This window comes from Tursiops truncatus, chromosome 7, assembly GCF_011762595.2.
Source record: "Tursiops truncatus isolate mTurTru1 chromosome 7, mTurTru1.mat.Y, whole genome shotgun sequence".
Lineage (NCBI taxonomy): Eukaryota > Metazoa > Chordata > Mammalia > Artiodactyla > Delphinidae > Tursiops > Tursiops truncatus.
The window spans coordinates 21,250,051-21,272,482 of NC_047040.1; the positions used below are offsets into that span (position 1 = coordinate 21,250,051).

The 22,432-nt window shown below is 40.1% G+C and overlaps 1 protein-coding gene across 6 annotated transcripts in view; it reads left to right on the plus strand.

Annotated features, from left to right (window-relative positions):
* Window positions 1–22,432, plus strand: part of MREG (melanoregulin) — a 140,538-nt gene that overhangs the window by 23,357 nt on the left and 94,749 nt on the right. For 2 of the 6 annotated variants that reach the window (XM_073807297.1, XM_073807296.1), the window contains one exon: window positions 14,801–14,901. In XM_073807297.1, the coding sequence (XP_073663398.1) occupies window positions 14,858–14,901 (44 nt within the window). In that variant the 5' untranslated portion in view covers window positions 14,801–14,857. Of the gene's footprint in view, window positions 1–3,870; window positions 4,008–4,971; window positions 5,106–10,298; window positions 10,432–14,800; window positions 14,902–22,432 lie in introns of those variants that run through there. The other 4 variants (XM_073807295.1, XM_073807294.1, XM_073807298.1 and 1 more) reach the window with 4 other exon arrangements.

The window sequence follows — 22,432 nt, forward strand, 5'->3', positions numbered from 1 at the left end:
GGGCCTCTCACTGTTGCGGCCTCTCCCGTTGCGGAGCACAGGCTCCGGACGCGCAGACTCAGCGGCCGTGGCTCATGGGCCCAGCCGCTCCGCGGCATGTTGGATCTTTCCGGACCGGGGCACGAACCTGTGTCCCCTGCATCGGCAGGTGGACTCTCAACCACTGCGCCACCAGGGAAACCCCGAGGCATGCTTTTTAAAGTGATTATTGTGTTGTCTTTCACATCCAAATGATTTTGACTGTCCCTTTTCTGAGAGGATGCTGAAAGCCCTAGCTCACAAGGGCAGGATGTAGGGAACAGAATTGAAACCCTCTTCCTCTATTTGACAGATGCTCTTAGACCAGAGGAGTCCTGATTCCATCAAAGAATATTGAACCTAAGACCATTCACATTGAATTCAAGCTAAATCCTTGTCTCTGTCCTCAAGTTAGTCATTCTCTTTCTGTTGACAGTGGGTGAAATGAAAGTAGGAATTGCAAGTGGAAATTGTGAGGCAAGACAGCACTCTTTCTTGCTCTGGTGACTAGGCTCTTAGCAGCACCAGGGACCTAGAAGGTGCTTACATGTAGCACTCTGAGTTGAAGATTGAAAGGAATCAGTATCAGCCCAAGCAGAAAAGCAATATATTTGGCTACAAATGCCTCTGATGTGGAAATAACTCATTATTTGCTAGTTACTTCTGTACCTTGTTCTAAGTAAGTTTATCAAGCTTTCTGAATTTCTGTAGCAACTCATATAAACAACAAAAAAGTCCATCTAAATCATTTAGCGTAAGGGTGAGGAGAAGGATATCGTCTAATAATTTTCTAGTTTATTATAAAATAAGAGCATTGCAATAAATTCAGGTAGTATGGAAGTATATAAAAGAAAAAAATGAGCTTTCCCATTCTGCCCATCTCCTAAATCCCGTTCCTGGTGATTTTCTATGAGTCATCCACATGCACACATATACACTTATGTGTATTTTGTTATTTACAAAACTGTGACTGTAGTATTCTTACTGTTCTGTAATTTTTTCTTTCCATGCTAGTGCATATAGTAGTACTTCATTCTTCTCAAAGTTATATAGTATTCTATTGTATGGATATGTAACAACTTATTTAGCCATTCCTTTAATGGAAATTTAGGTTTCTAGTTCTACCCAGCACTGCAGCATTCCGCCTTGTAACACTTTTGCCCCCTGGTTCAAGTTTATGTAGCAGTTAAAATAAATAGCCTTTTAAAGTTGTGTCCCAGTATAGCTCTGCTAATATTAGATAACTTTCCTGAAGCCTTCAGGGTTCAGATAGTAATTAGTGATAATTTAGTAAGCTTCTAATTCGATAATTCCTGTGAATAATCCTATTTATATTTTCATTATATCTCTTATTTGAGGCCTTGGACAAAGTCAGGCATTAATCACCTTAGTATTCTTGAGGATTTTTTGTTTTTAATGAGGCTTAACTTCTTAATGTGGATTCAGGAAGAGTTGTAGATGTCAGATTTCCATGCCTTGTCAGCCTGTGCTCTGCTCTGGGAACTAGAGCAGTTAATGCCCATCTTTAAGGCTGAAAGATCAGAGAAAAGAAGGTGATGGGCAGAGGCAGTGGCTAATCCAGGGGAACTTGTTTCTCCTTTCCGTTCTATTAATGAGATTAGCTATTCCTCCTAATTCAGGGAAACCTGGCTGAGAGTTGGACCTGGGCTAGAAATGTGTATTTCAATTCTTTCCCCACCTGGGAGTAGAAGCTTCCTCCTGGAAACAGAAGAAGAAAGGAATAACGGTTCTCCTAACAGTATAATATATGCTTTGTTGAAAATTATACATCAATTTTTTAAAATAAATTTATTTATTTATTTTTGGCTGCGTTTGGTCTTCGTTGCTGCTCACTTCTCTAGTTGTGGCGGGGGGGCTACTCTTTGTTGAGGTGCATGGGCTCCTCATTGCGGTGGCTTCTCTTGTGCAGAACACAGGCTCTAGGCACGCGGGCCTCAGTAGTTGTGGCATGCCAGTTCAGTAGTTGTGGCTCACGGGCTCTAGAGCTCAGGCTCAGTAGTTGTGGCACATGGGCTTAGTTGCTCCATGGCATGTGGAATCTTCCCAGACCTGGGCTTGAACCTGTGTCCCCTGCATTGGCAGGCAGAGTCTTAACCACTGCACCACCAGGAAAGTCCTATATATCAATTTTGATAAGTTGAATTCTATTTTAAAGTTAGTCTTGTCTTGCAAGGAATTCATGGTGAATCTTTTTAATATTTGCTTTATAAAGCTCTCAGATTGCCTATTAGAATTTCCAAAAGTTGTCTGCATTTGTAACTCACTAAATTATAACCTAATCTTGAAAAATAGTTTTTTAAAGTGCCTTATTTTAATATGCAGAAGCTACCTCATCACGTACAACTAGAAAAGTTGTGGTCAGAGAGCCATTTTACTCTTTACCTTTCTAAGTGTCACTTATTCCATACATGAATATTGAATGTGGACTGTTTGTGAGTGTAATAATTACAATGACAGGGTCCCAGTCCTCCAGGAGATGATAGTGAGTGGGAGGAGACTTAATTATCATACAATACTGGTTTAAATGCTGTATTAGAGTGAGGTCAGGGATATGGGAGCATGTAGAAGGAGCTGCCAATCTGGGCTCAGTGAGGGAGAGGAAGGAGGGTCGTCAACATAGTTGTGATTATCAATATAGTTCGCTTTAAATCTGCCATATACATCTGGGCTTCCCAGAGGTGGTGAGGCTCTTCCCTCTCTCTGTTTCAAGGCTGTCTTGGCACGTATTTCTGCTTTTTATATTTGTACGTGAAAAGAAGGAAGCATTCTCTTTAGGATAAACTAACATGTGAGGCAACAATGAGCAGTAAGTTTCAGCATTACTTAGTAAGATAAATGAATAGTCCAGTGTCTCATAGCTTAATATTTTTACTTAAGGAAAGCACTGGTGGAGTGTCAGCATTCCCATGGGTAGCTCTTCCTTTTATAACTCCATTTACGTACAATTCTAATTTCACTTTCAGTGTTACCAATTTTTATTTCTTTGTTGCACTTTCATCTTTGTTGGCCAGTCTCTCCTTCAGTCATTGGCTTTTGTAAAATGTCACATGGGTTTATCATTGGGAGACAAGGAGGCAACACAACTGCATTCTTTGCCGTCTGTACACGAATTGAAGAACAGATGCACAGTGGCCAATCACTTACAGACAGTGAAAGAAGTGAAACAATTAGTCACTGACAGTGATGTGCATCTGTTATTCGCATGCTGGTCTGTGGATTTGTACTGGTGGTACAGTTTATATTTTATGCAATTGCTCACAGTTAATCTGCCATGGTAACTGGAATCTGAACAGTGTTGTTGGGGGTCTGGTGTTATTTAAACTAAGGTAACTGAAATTAGCGTGTATTAGAGCTGAGCAAAACAAGGACTGCGGATACTTCTACTTCACCCTTCCTGGACATTGTGTAACAATTAAATGCTCATACATTTGATTTCTACATATGTTATAAAGCCTACAATACACTGGTATCATTTTTACTTTAAACAATCACTGCCTTTTAGAGAGATTGAATAGAAATAAGAAAAGACTTCATATTTACTTTATTTACTCACATAATTACCATTTCCAGTTCTCTTGCTTCTTTTGTAGATTTAGATTTTCATCTGGTATCATTGTCCTTCTGTTTGAAGACCTTCCTTTAATCTTTTTGTAGTGCAAGTCTACTTTAATGAATTCTTCTGGATATCACATGTGTGAATAAGTCTTTAATTTGCCATTACTTTTTTTTTTTTTTTTTTTTTTTTGCTGTACGCGGGCCTCTCACTGTTGTGACCTCTCCCGCTGTGGAGCACAGGCTCCGGACGCGCAGGCTCAGCGGCCATGGCTCACGGGCCCAGCCGCTCCGCAGCATGTGGGATCCTCCCGGACCGGGGCACGAACCCGCGTTCCCTGCATCGGCAGGCGGACTCTCCACCACTGCGCCACCAGGGAAGCCCTGCCATTACTTTTGAAAGCTATTTTCACTGGGTAAGAGTTCTAGGTTCCAAAACTCCCACCGCCACCCGCATCCCCAGTACTTTCAAGATAGTCCACTATCTTCTGGCTTGCATTGTTTCTGAAAAGAAGTGTTCTGTCTTCCTTGTCTTTTTTGTGTTCTTTTCCTCTGGCTGCTTTTAATATTTTTCTCTTTATCATTGGTTTATTTAATTATGTCATCAGTGCCATTCCTGGGCCTGTTTTTATTAATTTGCTTTTCTCCTCATTCTGGGTTGTATTTCCCTGCTCCTTTGTATGCCTTGTGGCTTTTTGTTGGATGCCAGACATTTGAATTTTACCTTGTTGCAGGCTAGTTTTTTTTGTATTCTTATAAATATTGCTGAACTTTGTTCTGTGATGCAATTAAGTTACTTGGAAACAGTTTGAAAATTTTTAGAGCTTGGGAACAATCTTTCCCCAGCCTCAGATTGTTTCCTTACTTGTATGTACTGATCAGTGCTCAGCTGAAGATCTGAGGGAACTCTACGGATCTCTGGAGTTCTCCCCCTGTGTACCTCCTTTCTCTCTGTGCCCTGTGTAATCTAGCTGTCTTGGCCTCCCTGGACTTCCAAATTCATCTCTTCTACCCAGGAGACTGCTGGGCTCTGAATGGGTTCCTCCTCCCTATGTTGCAGCCTGAAGACTCTCTCTAGGCAGCAATCTGGAATAATAATAGGGCTCACATTGTTTGTGTTCACTCTCTGGGATCACTAGCCTGTGCTACTTGATATCCAGTGCCTGGAAATCATTATTGCGTATATTTTGTTCAGTTTTTTAGTTGTTTTGGGCTGGAGGGTAAGTTCAGTTCCTATTACTCCATCTTGACCATATGCAGAAGTCCTAATTCATCTGTTTTTACAAGAACATATGAAACATTTTCTAAACATTATTACTTTCAGAACTTGGACAACCAGTGAAAACATATTTAGTTGTTCTTTGGCTGTTGTCTCCTCAGGGTTTAATGTGGTCATTGCATCCCGTGAGTCTGATAGATTAAAATCTGCCGCAGATGAACTGAAGCCCTGTCTGCCTCCTACCAGCCAGGCTCAAGTCACTCCCATAAAATGCAACATCTGTAATGACAAGGAGGTAAAGCAAATCTATCTTTGTTTTTTTAAATTTGATTGTAGTATAGTTGATTTACGACGTTGTGTTTAATTTCTGCTGTCAGCAAAGTGACTGTTATACAGATACATATTCTTTTTCATTTTCTTTTCCATTATGGTTTATCACAGGATATTGAATATAGTTCCCTGTGCTATACAGTAGGACCTTGTTGTTTATCCATTCTATATGTAATAGCTTGCATCTGCTAATCCCAAACTCCCAATCCTTCCCTCCCCCTTGGCAACTACAAATCTGTTCTCTATATCTGTGAGTCTGTTTTTGTTTCATAGATATATTGATTTGTGTTTTATTTTAGATTCCACATATATGTGATGTCATATGGTATTTGTCTTTCTCTTTCTTAGTTCACTTAGTATGATAATCTCTAGATCCATCCGTGTTGCTGCAAATGGCATTATTTCATTTTTTTTTTTTTTTTTTTTTTTGCGGTACGCGGGCCTCTCACTGTTGTGGCCTCTCCCATTGCAGAGCACAGGCTCGGTACGCGCAGGCTCAGCGGCCATGGCTCACGGGCCCAGCTGCTCCGCGGCATGTGGGATCTTCCCGGACCGGGGCATGAACCCGTGTCCCCTGCATCAGCAGGCGGACTCTCAACCACTGTGCCACCAGGGAAGCCCCTATTTCATTCTTTTTAATGGCTGAGTATTATTCCATTGTGTGTGTGTGTGTGTGTGTGTGTGTGTGTGTATCACATCTTTATCCATTCATCTGTTGATGGACATTCAGGTTGTTTCAGTGTCTTGCTATTGTAATACTGTTGCTTTGAACATTGGGGTGCATGTATCTTTTCAAATTATAGTTTTGTCTGGGTATATGGCCAGCAGTGCAGGAGTGGGATTTCTGGATCATATGGCAACTCTAGTTTTAGTTTTTTGAGGAATGCAAATCTGTCTTACTTATTCATTCATTTTAATTTATAGTAGTTGTCCCTAAACCTGACTGTGCTTTAAGTTTTCCCATAGTAGCTATCTTAGATGAGGTTCACTAGAAGCAGAGCCTGTGAAGGAGATTCTTGAGCTAATGATCTATATTGAGTGAGTGGCCTCTGGCGAAAGAGAGGAAGGGAAGAAATGTAGGGAAGCTAAGCAAGGACAGTTTCATCTGGAGACTACCTTTTGTGCCTTTTGCCCTTTAACTCATTTTGTAATGTCTGTTTCATCACTATCCATTATTCTGTGTTGGTAGCTTACAAATTAAAACAATGGAGGGGTGATCCAGGTCCTTGGATAAATCTTGTCATTAAAATTCCAAATTTAGCTTTATGATCTGTGGGTATCGGATACTGGTAAATTATTCACTGATATAGGATTTTCAGGTTTATTCATTGTGACTACCTCTCCGTTTACTGTGGTTCTCAGAGTTACTATTCACTGTGAGACACTGCAAGCTCTGCTACTCTACTAAAGAAGGTAATAAAGTCCAAGTAGCAAGTTAGGTTATTAACCAGTTCACTTTTAACATTTTATTTATTTATTTATTGAAGTGCAGTTGATGTACAATTTATATGTTACAGGTGTATAATATAGTGATTCACAATTTTTAAAAGTTATACTCCATTTATAGTTATCATAAAATATTTGCCATATTCCCCATGTTGTATAATATATTCTTGTAGCTTATTTTATACCTAATAGTTTGTACTTCTTAATCTGCTACCCTTCACTGCCCCTCCCTTCTTCCCTCTCCACATTGGTAACCACTAGTTTGGGCTCTATGTCTGTGAATCTGCTTATTTTTTGTTATATTCACTAATTCATTGTATTTTTTAGATTCCACATATAAGTGCTATCATACAGTATTTGTCTTTCTCTGTCTGTAACCAGTTCACTTTATTTATTTATTTATTTTTGTGGTACGCGGGCCTCTCATTGTTGTGGCCTCTCCCGTTGTGGAGCACAGGCTCCGGACGCGCAAGCTCAGCGGCCATGGCTCACGGGCCCAGCCGCTCCGCGGCATGTGGGATCTTCCCGGACCAGGGCACGAACCCGTGTCCCCTGCATCGGCAGGCGGACTCTCAACCACTGCGCCACCAGGGAAGCCCACCAGTTCACTTTTAATGTTTTTCTTTAGGCGAATAATTTGGTCAAAGCCACCTTAGACTTTTATGGTCAGGTCAGTTTCTTGGTAAACAATGGAGGAGGCCAGTTCTTCTCTCCTTCTGAACACATCAGTTCAGAGGGGTGGAATGCTGTGATCGAAACCAACCTGACGGGCACCTTCTACATGTGCAAAGCAGGCAAGTGTGATCAATCATCCAAGAAGTCCAAGTGTCTTTATGTAAAGATCATAGAGAATCCTGAAAGAGAAATTGTTATGGGCTCAGAAGCTCCATGTCATAAACAGTTACTGCCCTGATTTAACTTACATACAACATAGCAATACAAATTGCTGCATTTCTGGGTAGTAATTCGGCAACATTTATAAAATACAAATATTGTTTGATCTGTCACTTTTATTTCTAGGAAGTTATCATGTAAAAATTATTCAGAATTTGTTCAAAGATATTGCTACAAAGTGCTTCATAACATAAAGGAAGACTCCACACGTATTTTGGTTTTAAGAAATGAATCTGTTAAATCTATTACAAGGACCTATTAATTAATTCAGTGAAATCTTCAGGGAGAATATGAGTCCACATTTTTTATGACTAATAATTAGCACACATGCATAGTCTTTAGATTAAAGCTTATGTTTCATAGGTGGTAATACTCAACCCTGAAGTTGGGTAACTGAAGAGTTCCTTTACAAACTATCCAAGACATTTTTATGCTGAAATGTGGAACGAGTATAATTCTGAACCACAGGGTCGTCACCCTAACATGGGTTAGGCTTTATATTCTTTTTTTTTTTTTTTGTGGTACGCGGGCCTCTCACTATTGTGGCCTCTCCTGCTGCGGAGCACAGGCTCTGGACACGCAGGCTCAGCGGCCATGGCTCACGGGCCCAGCCGCTCCGCGACATGTGGGATCTTCCCGGACCGGGGCACGAACCCCTGTCCCCTGCATCGGCAGGTGGACTTTCAACCACTGCGCCACCAGGGAAGCCCCATGGCTTTATATTTTTAGTATCTCTAAATCAAAGGTCTTGCAGACACTTCCAGCCTCATCTTTATTCAACTGGTAGTATACAGTTCTGTATTAATTGTGATACAGGATGAGCTGCTGAAGTGTAGAGATCCATGAAAAAGAGGAGCTTGAATAAGATAGTTGACTTCTCCCTCACATAAAAACTCAAGGTATATAGTCCAGGGATAGTACGGTAGTTCCATAATCATTAGGGAATAAGGATCCTACTTCTTGCTTTACTATCTTTGACATATGGTTTCCATCCCATGGTCCAAAATGGCTGCTCCAGTTCCTGTCATTGTAACTGCATTCCAGACAGTAGGAATGAGGAAAAATGTAATACTCACTCTTTCTTTTTAATAGCACCATCTGGAAGTGGCACCATTACATTCACTGACATTTATCATCAGCTAGGACTCAGTTAAACGATCATACCTACCTATAAGGGATACTGGGAAATAGAATCTTTAGGTGAGTAGCTATGTGCCTAAGTACAAATTCAATTTCTATGTAAGAAGAGGAGAATGAGTGTTAGGAGGTAGCTTGTAGTCTCTAACCCACCCTTCATAGCTCAGCACTTCAACACCTTCCAGCACTCAAGTCAACAGTCTCTTACCAACCTGAGGTTCCTTGCCAACAGCCATTAATTAGAAATCTGCAGAGTCTAGATTCAGTTATGATTTTTATTAGCCAGAATTGAATTAAAGAATACAGGGCCTCTAGTTTTTGTTTTGTTTTGTTTTACTTTAAACAATGGGACTTAGCTTTTGGTTTTGAAAACAAGGAATATGAAACATACATTTTTCTGTACCATAATAATAACAGTGAAAAACTGGAAACCATTTAAATATCCTAGCATAAAATATTAGTTGAGTGAAGTTTTATACGTCTACAGGAAAGAGTACTATGCAGCCACTAAAAATATAGGTATAAAAATATACTTCTCAATATGAAAAGATATTCCCAGACATCGAGTGAAAAGCAGGTTATAAAACATTCTATCCAGCATGATCACATTTCTGCAAAAAACAGTATATACTTATATATGGCTGTATATGAATAGACATAATTCTGAAGGAGTTTATACCAAAATACTGACATATTATCTCTGGGAGGTAAAATTACATATTATTTTCATCTTTTTGCATATTTGCTTTTTCTAGTTTTTCTAAAATGAACATGTATTTTTTATGTAATTAAAATGATTTAAGTCATGACTGCCCTGAAGTTCCAGGTTTTTCAACTTGTACTCTTTGACACAATATGCCATTGTTAAAGACTTGTGGGAACATCCACATATAAATTACTGGTGAATTTAGACTTTCCTATAGCCTTTAATTATTCATTTTACTAATATAGGAATTTCTTTCTCCCAGTTTATTTTTGGAAACCTCTTGAATGTGTGACAAAGTTAAAGGAATAATACAATGAACTCCTATTAGGCATGCCTCGTTTGATTATGTTTTGCTTTTTTGCACATCGAGCAAGTCTGCCAGCACTGTTTTTCTAACAGCATTTGCTTACTTTGTGTCTCTGTGTCATATTTAGGTAATTATCGCAATATTTCAAATTTTTATTATATTTGTTATGATGATTTGTGGTCAGTGATCTTTGATGTTACTATTGCAAAAAGATTACGACTTGCTGAAGCTCAAATGATGGTTAGCACTTTTTAGCAATAAAATATTTTAAAATTAAGGTTGTACATTATTTTTTTATACATAATGCTATCGCACATTTAATAGACTATAGTTTAGTGTAAACATAATTTTTATATGCACTGGGAAACAAAAAAATTTTCTTAATTCACTGTATTGCGATATTGCTTTATTGTGGTGGTCTGGAACTGAACCTGCCGAAATCTCCAAGCTGTGTCTGTATACCTTTCATTCAGATTCACCAAGTGCTAACATTTTGCTGCATTTGCATTCTCTCTCTGTGTCTTTCCCCCCTCTCTTCCTCCCTCCCATCTCTGGAGCTCGTTTAGGCAGTGCTCTGAATCCCCTCTCCTCACGCACCCTGAAACAATTGTCTTCTTGCCTCTTCGGCAGGTGCAGATTTTTCCAGACTCCCTCCCGGCCAGCTGTGGCGCACTAGCCCCTTCAGGCTGTGTTCACGCCGCCAACCCCAGTCCTCTCCCTGCGCTCCGACCTCCGAAGCCCTAGCCTCAGCTCCCAGCCCCCGCCCGTCCCGGTGCGCGAGCAGACAAGCCTCTCGGGCTGGTGAGTGCTGGTAGGCACAGGTCCTCTGTGCGGGAATCTCTCCGCTTTGCCCGCCGAACCCCTGTGGCTGTGCTCTCCTCTGCGGCCCCGAAGCTACCCACCTCCGCCACCCGCAGTCTCCACCCGCGAAGGGGCTCCTAGTGTGTGGAAACCTTTCCTCCTTCACAGCTCCCTCCCACTGGTGCAGGTCCCGTCCCTATTCTTTTGTGTCTGTTTTTTCTTTTTTCTTTTGCCCTACCCAGGTACGTGGGGAGTTTCTTGCCTTTTGGGAAGTCTGAGGTCTTCTGCCAGCATTCAGTAGGTGTTCTGTAGGAGTTGTTCCACATGTAGATGTATTTCTGATGTATTTGTGGGGAGGAAGGTGATCTCTACGTCTTACTTCTCCGCCATCTTGAAGGTCCCCCCCTCCCCGAAAGTCCCACTTCTATGTTTTTTAGCTGATACTGTTCCATAAAAAGACTTTTAGTTACACCACAACCATCACTTCTCCCTATATATGTTATTACTATTATTAACTTTTTTAGTATACCACTATGGAATCAAGGATTTCTTTTCAAATTCATTGTTTCAAATGCACACATTGTCTCACATTTAATAGAAATTTGTGTTTCTATGTTTCGCTATTACAAATAATTCTGTGATGAATAACATTGTAAATATTTGTTTCATATTTGTGGAGGTATATATTTAGGGTATATCCGGGAAGTTGGACCACTGGGTGAAGAGTAAATGCATCCTGTTAGGCATTTGCAAGTTTCTTTGTTTTTCGGCTGCGCTGTGTGGCATGTGGGATCTTAGTTCCCCAACCAGGGATGGAACCCATGCCCCCTGCACTGGGAGTGTGGAGTCTTAACCACTGGACTGCTGGGGAGGTCCCTGCAAGTTTCTTTGCATTTTGCACTCCATCGTCAATGAATGAGAATGCCTGTTCCTCACAGCCTCACCAAAAATGTGTCATGTCAATTTCTGGACAACTCTGATGGGCAAGAAATGATATCCCAGTGCAGCATCTTTTCATTTGTTGAAAGGCTACCTGGATATCTCTTGTGTGTGTGTGTTTGAATTGTATTGCTGTCTTTGCACGTGTTTCTCTGGGGTCCTGATCATTTTCTGACATTGTCAGTGTCGTCTAAGAATAGTCCAATTTCCATTACAATCTGTGCAGAGGAGCTTAGACTGACCTGCTGATCTTTTGGGTCATTGTCAATAATTACAAGGGCAAGAGATGGGCCAAAAAGCAACTCATATCTCCCATGGAGAGAGAATTCATGGCCCAAATGCCTATCAGTGAGTGAATGAATAAACAGATCATGGTATATATGTATAATGTGCTACTCAGAAATGAAAAGGAGTGAACTGTTGATTCATGCAGCAATGTGGATAAATCTGAAAATAATTATTCTGAGTGAAAGAAGCCAGATAGAAAAGAGCATGTATGTATGATTTCATTTATATGTTTAAGTCCTAGAAGCATTGAAAAAAAATTGTTAGTGCTAGATTCACTGAGAGTTAGATATTATTCTGCCTCCTATTCATAAATTACGGGAAGAAAATGAAGCAGTGTGACAGCCTTTAGGGTGGTTTATCACTCATAGTCTCTTCCTTCACACAGTGTAAGACATTTCAAATCATATCTGATACACAAATAAGGCCTTAGTATTTCAGAAGATTTTCTCAGTGAAAGAATGGCTGTGAGACGTTATTCAGATGGCAAAATGAAATCTCATGGAACTCCTAGTCTAGATAAATGCCCTTCCTTCTCTTCTGGGCTTTTGCTTCAGAAAAGTGGCTGGAACAATGCCTCATGCGACATAGTCACCATCCTGCCACTGAATCGTCCACCATCTATTCTGTTTTGATGGGGGTCACTTTTTTCTCCTGGAAGGGGAGTTTTTACAAACCTTGTCCATTCAGGCATCTCATCCACCTGGACCTCCCAGTAATGCTAGCCGGAATCAAATCCTTCAGAACCCAGGACTACTGGATAAGCCGTAAATCTCTCTGGATAAACTCTCTGCTTTTTCCTCACAAATGTCCCCAATTTTTTTTTAATCCTCAGAGACAGAGAGATTAGGATGTGCTGTTTCAAGATCCAGAGTAACTTTCAGTTTCTGTGTAATTCTCTGCAGTGCCAAATACTGCAGAGGAAGGCCGTCTCCTTCCTTCCTTATGGAACGAACAGAGAGCTGGGCGCTTCAGGCTTTCACACCTGTCATGGGTGGTCTCGACATCCAGCAGCACTTTCCCTTCTGACATCACACTCTTCTCTGCCAACTTCTTTAGTAGATCTTTGAGTGTGGAGATGTAGTCTGAAAATGTTATTGTGTCTGCATTGAGTTTGTATTAAATGTCCTTCTCGGCTAACCTTGAGAACTGTGTAGGGGAGGATAAATAATTTTCCCTCTGCCCTTCTGAGCTCTTAGCTGAGACTCCTGTAATAAAAGACAGATGAACAGGAGAAAAACAAATGGAAGTTTATTCACACGTATGCCTCATGTATACATGGGAGGTACCCAGGGAAAAATGAGCAACTGCCTGTCGTGGCTTCCAATTCAGGATTAAATACTATCTTAATAGGGAAAGGGGAGAGGGGATATAGGCCTCTTGGGGTGGGGAGTATATGATTTTTAGGAAAGATGAATGGGTCCTTTGAAGAACGGATGGAGGTATGAGAGTTGGTGACAAAGTTTGTCCGCATGTGGTGTCGACATCTAGTCTCCCATCATGTGACAACAGTCAGCCTTCCCTGGTTGATGAGACTCCCAGGGAGGGGATTTATGGCACTGCGTTCCTTTTAGCCGACGAGGGGGGTTCAGAGAAAGCCTCTCTCTGCATTTGCTGTGTTTCAAGTGCCCACAGCTGAAAATAATCAATATACCATCGCAGCAGCACATTCGGGTGGCATCCCACTCCGTTCAACGGCCTCTCGCTCACATTCAACAAACTGGTCCAGGTGCTCAAATTCAGAGAGTAATTTCTGTCTCTGATTTTCCAACTCCCTCTCTCTCCCCCTCCCTCCATCCCCCCCCACCCCAATCCTAGTAGTTTTCTTTCTTGGGTGGCTGTTTCTGAACACCTGCCACTTTCTTCAGGGGCTCTAGGTCACTGCTGAGCCTTTTCCTATGATGAGAGGCAGGACCTCATATGGTGGCCCTGGTGGTCAGGAGATGAGTGCAAGGGGACAAACACCTCTAGGTTCTCCTCACAGAAAATTGTCCAAACTCGACTATGTTTCCTGCATATGCTCATCTGTTCTGCCCCCGCCTCTTGCTCCTGGTGATGTGAAGCTGTGTGTTCACCATCGTGTCATCCTGTCCAGCTGGGCATTACTCCAGAAGGGCCCCTCCTAGCATTGGTGGCAAGCAAGGAAACCTGTCCTATAAATCCACCCGGGACTGTTGGATGCAGAGTGGCACAAGTGGTGGCCACGTTTGATGGTGGTGAGGTTGCCCAGGTGATTCTGGCAGATGGAGCGGTTGGTTTCTGCCTGGAGTCCTGCCAGGGCTTTTGCAGCCAACATGGGGACTGAGGGGGACTTTCTTCAGGAACATGGGGCTATGGAGGTACTCTCTAGTGAGGAGTGGGTACACCCCCAGATCTCACGTACTTGGTTCTGAGGACCTTTTAATTAGAAATTCTAAGCCATAGTATGTCTATACCTTTTTGCACCATATGGATACAGACCTAAGTATTTTTTTTTTTTTTTTTTTTGTGGTACACGGGCCTCTCACTGCTGTGGCCTCTCCCGTTGCGGAGCACAGGCTCCGGACACGCAGGCTCAGCGGCCATGGCTCACGGGCCCAGCCGCTCCGCGGCATGTGGGATCTTCCCGGACCGGGGCACGAACCCGTGTCCCCTGCAATGGCAGGCGGACTCTCAACCACTGCGCCACCAGGGAAGCCCCAGACATAAATATTTGAACCTCTTCTCTGGAAACATATTAAAATTAATTTAAATGTTTTTATGTCTAGAAATTCTGTTGATACTATTGCTAGCCTGAAGTATGAATTTCATATCCCTTATTATCTAAAATTGATTAAAAAAATAACCACACTTGTAACCCTCAAAATTACCAGTTTGTTTGTTTTCTTCCGTAATTAGAAGTTCTTCAAAATATTCCTCTTATGCACATGATGATTTGGGGGATCTTATGTGGGCCTTGACTTACGTGAGATTTGTTTGACTGTCAGATAGTTGTGGTTTTGCTTTAATATTGAAGGACCTGGTTCTTTCTTATGGTTCAGACAGGGACTCATAACAAGAACATTGTTGTGGGACTCTGACAGGTCATTGGTACACCTATCAATTTAGTTAAGGGAGACATACTCAACAGAAGCTGATTGTCATGTTTGTATTTTGTCTTTTAAAGGCATAGTGGAGCTGCCAGAGAAGGTGTTTACAACCTCACCAAATCCTTAGCGGTGGAATGGGCCAGCAGTGGAATAAGGATCAATTGTGTTGCCCCTGTAGGTAAATGTTCAATATGAAAGCTGTTGACAAATTGTGTTCTTCTGATTCCATTTGTGTTGTTAATAGAGGTATTTGTTAATATGCATGTATACTAGAAAAGATTGGCTTTTAAAAATAGATAAAACCAGAAAGAAGTATTCTTTGATTTACAACCAGATTGTCAAGAAGGTTAAGTTAAGCCAATGATTCTCACTCCTGGCTGTGTATTAGAATCATCTGTGAAATAAAAAAATAGTGGTATATAAGCTTGACTCCAAACTATGGAATCCAGGTGTTGGTATTTTTTTAAGCTGATTCAATTGCACAGAGAAGGAAATTCAAGTTCACCGTGAAGGTTGAGAATCGCTGCCTTGAATGAATTTTTCTAGATTATCTTGTTATTTCTTGGTATATCATTAATCCTTTATTAGGAGAGAGAGAAACTTAAAGTCAAAGTTCTAGGAAGGAATTTCCAGTTGAAGATCAACTATAAGTCAAGGGGAAATTTCTCTGAAACATAATGTAAATGATAGGGGAAAGAATAACAATTTGTTCAGCTTTAAACACTGTCATATTAAGTGAAGTAAGACATAGCTTAAGCTTCCTTGGGGATTACATATTGGCCGTGTACTCTAAGAGAGATAATAAATGAAACATCTCACACATCCTGCAAAACTCAGCTCAAATTCATTTCTCTGTGATGATTCCTGGTCATTGCTAAGATAGTAATCATCCCTGAATCTGAAACTCTGTAATATCTGGGGGGTATTACCTATGATCTATCTATATAGTATCCATAGATATTGTTATCTATGCTACTCAGTGGGAACTAAGCATGAACTGACTTGTAGATGTTAGAGAAATCTCATCTCTAACAAATGCAGGTTCCTAGCCAGAAACTTCACATACCTTCAATGCTTTGGGGCTGACATTACCTTATCTACCTTACTCTCAAATATTTATAGAGTAAATTAGATATAGTTCCATTCTGAATGTTGATACTTCGGAATACTGGCCTCCAAATGTGTATTTCTTGATAACCTTTAATGATGTGTTTGTGTTATAAGCACAATACTAAAGTCAGGTTTGTCCTCCACAGATGTTTTTAGGTTTAATGTCTAAACCTTAATACTACTGGAAGATTCCATCCTCTTTATTTGTTTATTTTAAAAATTTATTTATTTATTTTTGGCTTTGTTGTGTCTTCGTTGCTGTGTGCGGGCTTTCTCTAGTGGTGGCGAGCAGTGGTTACTCTTTATTGCAGTGCGTGGGCTTCTCATTGTGGTGGCTTCTCTTGTTGCAGAACACCAGCTCTAGGTGCGCAGGCTTCATTGGTTGTGGCTCGTGGGCTCAGTAGTTGTGGCTCGCGGGCTCTAGAGCTCAGGCTCAGTAGTTGTGGTGCACGGGCTTAGTTGCTCTGCGGCATGTGGGATCTTCCCAGACCAGGGATCAAACCCGTTTCCCCTGCATTGGCAGGCGGATTCTTAACCATTGTGCCACTAGGGAAGTCCCAATTCTATCCTCTTAATAAAAGGTTACAAATTGTTTAATTGGAAACCGGTATATTACCCCAGTATTGTTTGGAGTAATTAATACTGCCAAGTTTCTACATCTTACTCTCATCCCTCCTGTTTCCTCCCCTTCTAATAACCTCTGCTGTATATAATTATAAGCCAGTAATAAATAGCTTTATCCTGTGTTAAACAGTTTGTGAGTAATTTTTTTGGCTTTATAAACCATTGAAAGCTACTGAAAGCTGAATAAAAGAATTCTTAAACAATTAAAATTTAAATTTATTTGTATTGGATTTAAGTTTTTTATTTGTGATTTTTCTCTAGGTAAGAAGCCATGAAAATATTGCATTTTCGAAGTCCTGTTTAACCATAGGCCAGTTTTCCATTGTAAAACATAGAAGCCTTAGTGGAAGGTAAAATAGACTCCCCTGACCCATTGTTCCCAGTTAAGGGCTTCTCTGATCTACTCGTATGATTATGCTTTCAGAAACCAAGTCTTTTATGAAAAAATCTCGAGCTTGGCTGGTTATTATGCGAGGGGAGGTCACAAAGCGAGCATTCAGATAATCCTTTTGAGTAGTGGTTGACTGTACTTCTTTGACCATTTTGAGAAAAATTAATATTAGAAATGTTAACTTTTCTATTAAACTTAAACAACTTGGTATTGGATGACAGACTGCCTTGTTGTCTTTACAATTAAAATTTAATTTTATGTACTTTATTTTTTCCTGTTTTATTTTAAACATAGGGAATCATTTATTCCCAGACTACTTTTAACAACCATGGTCATTTGGCAAAAGACTTATTTGAAGGGTACTTTCAGAAAATCCCAGCTAAAAAACTTGGAGTTCTTGAGGAGGTGATGTATATATCTAACATTGGTTGGAGTTACTTTGTTTTATACTTTGGAGACTGGTAATATTTTGGTGTCCTTTTTAAATAGTCTGGTTGGCTAATAGAGAAGATTGCTCCCATGCTATGAAGCCATTTCCACTGTTCCTTCTGGCTCCCAGGAATCCTATCCTGACGGTGCTTTGAATACTCACAGTAGCATTTATTCAGGAGTGAATGCAGTGTGGATTAAGAGCAGCATGTTTTTATTGTTTCATTGTACTTTTCAGCTACTTTGTTTTATCACGTGGCATTTATGATACACAGAAACGTAAGCAAGTCAGACAATTATGACAAAATGAAGTTCCATACACGATTTCTGTAAGGTGGCCAGTTTTAAGTATGTAAAAATCAATAGCTTTCTTAAATGCCAGCAAGATCAGTCTTAAATTGTAATTTTTTTTAAAAAAAGGAGATCTTTTCCACAATAATAATAAAAATGAAAATACCCAGAGTAAACTTAACTCTAAATGAAAAAATGTTTTTTACTGAAGAACAGAAAAAAAAGACCAGAATAAACACAGACATGTTACATTCCTCAATGGAGAGGCTCAATTTGACTAAAAACAAGTTTCCTTAAATCAGTGTATACATTTAATATATTTTTGGAATTACTATACTGATTCTAAAGTTTGTCTTGAAAAATATTTATGCCAAAACTGCCAAAAATGTTTTGAAAAAGAATAATGAGGGGATATGACCCTCCTGCTACCAAAACATACTATAAAACTATACTTATTTACCACATCGGGGGCTGGTACTAGAAGAGGTTAAAATTAGTGGAATAGAATGGACTCTCGTATCAGTACCATATATATACGGGGAGTTTATAGGAAAAGTAGCATTTCAAATCTGCAAGGAAAGGATAGACCATTCAGCAAAAGTCTTGCAGCAATTGGCTGTTCCTTTAGAAATAGAGCCCCCTGTCTCATATCACACGCAAAATGATTTTCAGATATATTTAAGTGCTAAATATAAAAGCAAAGCCATAAAACTCTTAGAGGAAAATGTGTTCTAACTCCTAGAGCTAGCTTTCATTATCAGTTTGATGTATATCTTTCCAAAATTTTACTGTGCATGCTCAAAAATATTTTTATTTACAGACTTTTTTACGAAAGTGGGATTCTACATATGTTTTCTGCCACTCACTATGGATGTAGCATAGTATATTTAATTAGACTCTATTGTTGCACATTGCGATTCTATTTATATTTTTTATACTTCAGTAATTCTGCAGTGAACATCCTTCAATGTAGTCATGCACTCTTGGGTGAGGAAGTAACTTTCTAGAAGCGGAATTCCTGAACTAAAATTGACTTGTATATTAAATTTTAGAAGATACTGTTAAATCCAACATTTGATGAGCGATTTTGAGCAAGGTGCTTGGATTTTTATCCTGAAAACTGAGAGTGATTTTTAAAGACTTTTAATCAAGGGAATGATCTAACTAAATTTTTGTTTTGGAGAGAACACTCCTTCTATTTTATGAACTATATTGCCTATATTTACTGTATTAAAAATTGAAATTGAGAAATTTAAGAAATATTTATGAATTCATTTAAAATCATCTTAATAAAGGCATTACATGCTATGAATAATATTTTTACTGAAAAATAGCTACATTTTAAAATACAAAAGCAAACTTTGTTTTGCATTTGTTTTACACTTTTTACAAATGGCTTAATAGAAAACAGCTGGACTCACATCTGCTTCTGCATTCAGTCTGTTGCAATATGTTGTTTTGGTTAAAGCATGTGAAGCAAATCTGGCTTTGTGCCAGTTGGAGAAGGGAGGACTATTTCAATAGCCTTTTTGGGTAATTGTGGATATTCTTCTTTGATACTCAACAAGTGGCAGTTTCTTTTTTTTTTTTTTGCGGTACGCGGGCCTCTCACTGTTGTGGCCTCTCTCATTGCAGAGCACAGGCTCCGGACGCGCAGGCTCAGCAGCAATGGCTCACGGGCCCAGCTGCTCCGCGGCATGTGGGATCCTCCTGGACCGGGGCACGAACCCGTGTCCCCTGCATCAGCAGGCGGACTCCCAACCACTGTGCCACCAGGGAAGCCCCAAGTGGCAGTTTCTTAAAGATTAATTGCAATGTGGAATCTGAAACCATGTCAGTGAACTTTTTTACTCTGTTACATTAAAATTCCTTGGTATTCCTTGCACTTTTAGTGGGTCTTTCACCCATAGATGATTTTGTAACATCAGACATTGGTCTTTTGGAAAATATGCGTTCACTGAATTACAGACATCTTCTAAATGTTGACACACAATTCATGATACAGTATCAAAAGTTCACATTTGTTAATATCACCACCAATCTCTTCTGAAAAATCTTCAAGTATTAGAAAACTGTCAAACTCACAGTGACATGTACAACTTTTCCAAAATTCTAGTTTTTACTTGAAAGCTCAAATCTTGTCATTGACAAACACTGTCAGTTGTTTTCAGCTGCTTGAAGTGGCAGTCTCGGTTCATTTTTTGAAAAAAATGTCTGCCAAATACCCAAGTGTGAATAACTATAGCTTGTTAGTCATTCTTTCAAGTAAAAAATGATGTTTCGTAAAAAAAGTGACTAGTTCAGTTCGTAGCTCAAGCACACGTTCTTTCCCCTGAGACAACCTTTATCCTTCCATGTGCAGCACAAGAGCTGAAGGTGTGATTCTCACCTCGTCACACAGGATATTAAAAAGACGTAAAAAAAAAAAAAAAAAAAAAAAAAAAAAAAAAAAAGACGTGTACTCAGTAGTTGAGATTAATATGATTAATAATTTTCAGTGCTCATCGAGGACATCTGAAAGTGAAAGAGACTTCCTCCCACCGGGAGTGCTTGCTGGTGACGTATATCATGACTGCTAGTATAATGATCACCACTTCACGTTCGTGCTGAGGCTGCAGCCATTTTTCCCATCACGGCTTTGGCACCATTAGGACAAATGTCAATACAGTGAAAAAGATAGATAAGGACTCAGTATGGTTATGAAAACAGTTTTGACGCCGCAAATCCCCTGAAAAGTTCTTAGATATGCCCAGGGTTTTGCCAACCGTGCTGTGACTAACGTAGGTAATACCTTCAAAAAGTTTGCTTGTAAGGGGAAGAAGAGGTGATGAATTGCCATGAGTTGCAGAATAAGGAGAGCGTTTCAGCCTCTGCTTGACAGGGTCCTAGCATCCCGAGGTCATGTTTCCAAGCTACTCTGATTGCCCCAGCTAATCACGAATGCCCTTTTTGGGGGCAGAACTTTCACAACAGGCTATTGGTGAACTGCTTATCAGTGAGTTGTCTTCTTTTCAGTGACAGTTCCTGGGACTGAGTCAGGAGGGTCAGTGTAGCTGTAGTTTTAAAAGGAACTGCCAGGACTTCTGCGGTGCCCTCAACGTCTCTTAGAAGGGAGCGCAGCACTTGGCAGGCCCTTCAGACGGCTTATACTTACCCTGTACACTCATTTTACAAATTAAGAAATCAAGAGCCAGTGAGGTTCAGTAATTTGCCTAAGGCCATACTCAGGTCATGGTACTAGGATTCAAACCCAAGTCTACTTATTATTGCAGCCCTATTTACAATAGCCAGGACATGGAAACAACTTAAATGTCCAATGACAGATGAATGGATAAAGAAGATGTGGTACATATATACAATAGAATATCACTCAGACATAAAAAGGAACGAAATTGGGTCATTTGTAGAGACGTGGATGGACCTAGAGTCTGTCACACTGAGTGAAGTAAGTCAGAAAGAGAAAAACAAATATTGTATGTTAACGCATATATGTGGAATCTAGAAAAACGGTAGAGATGAACCTATTTGCAGGGCAGGAATAGAGACACAGATGTAGAGAACGGACATGTGGACACGGGGGTGGGGGGAAGAGGAGGGTGGGACGAATTGGGAGATTAGAATTGATGTATGTACACTACCAAGCATGAAATAGATAGCTAGCGGGAACATGCTATAAAGCACAGGAAGCTCAGCTTGGTGCTCTCTGACGACCTAGATGGGTGAGATTGGGGTGGGGGGGGTGGGAGGGAGGTCCAAGAGGGAGGGGATATAGGTATACATACAGCTGATTCACTTCATTGTACAGCAAAAATGAACAGCAATTGTAAAGCAATTATACTCCAATAAAAATAAATAAATAATAAAATAAAACCCCTGTGATCTTTAATAAACAGAGCTGAAAGTAAACTGATAACTGAGCTAAAAGAGGTGTTACCCACATAGATGACGTGGATACAAGTTGCTAGGCTCCTGTAGTGTTTATTGATTGATAACATGCCCGATTTAGTACTTCAAGTTCATCTGTCAAATGGATTCCATTAAAATGAAAGTTAGGAAGAATCTATCTGAAGGTATTATAATAGTGCTCAATTTGGTAATTATAAAAATTTTTTTAGTTCATTTTACCTGCATGTTGAGTTCCAAAAGTAAATCAGGTGTCATGAATATTTATGTCTTTTATTAATACCTCACAGGTACTTTCAGTCCAATTCAGTATTATTTAATGGTGCCTAGTCTGTTGGCAAAACACTGTATTGAGAGCTAGGCAATGAAAAATCCCTTTATTTGAGGGAGAGAGGTGCAAAAAGATTCTTTCCCTGTGTCAGCATTTATTAAGTAGTTCTTTTATGCTAAACACTGCCAAAGGATGGAGCCACTGCTCAATATTGAAACAAAACTCAGCACAAAACCACATTTATTGCTGGTCAGCCACAGTCTCTGGAGTAGACTCTTGAGGCTTTTTATTCCCCCCCCTTGGGGGGAGGTATGGTTTTAGAGATTTGCAGACTTCTAGAAGCCATGGTTACTTGGGTGAGAGGGTTGTTGTTTGGCTGACACTCAGAAAGGAGCTTATTGGACTGAGTCTTCCGGATTGGCTAACTTGCAGAGTCCAAGAGCTCACTGATTGGTTGACTAACAAAACGTGTTCTCAGGGCGAGTTGTCGTTGATTGATTACACAGGGTAAAACTAGTTCTGATGGCCACCTGTGACTAGGCCCCATCAGCCCTTCCCCAGGAATATGGGAACTTATAAATTATTAATTCTATACGAACTGTGTCCAATAGAAATGTGATAATCGTCACATATGTAATGTTAAACTTCATAATAGCCACATTAGGAAAAGTTTTAAAAAGAAGTGAAATT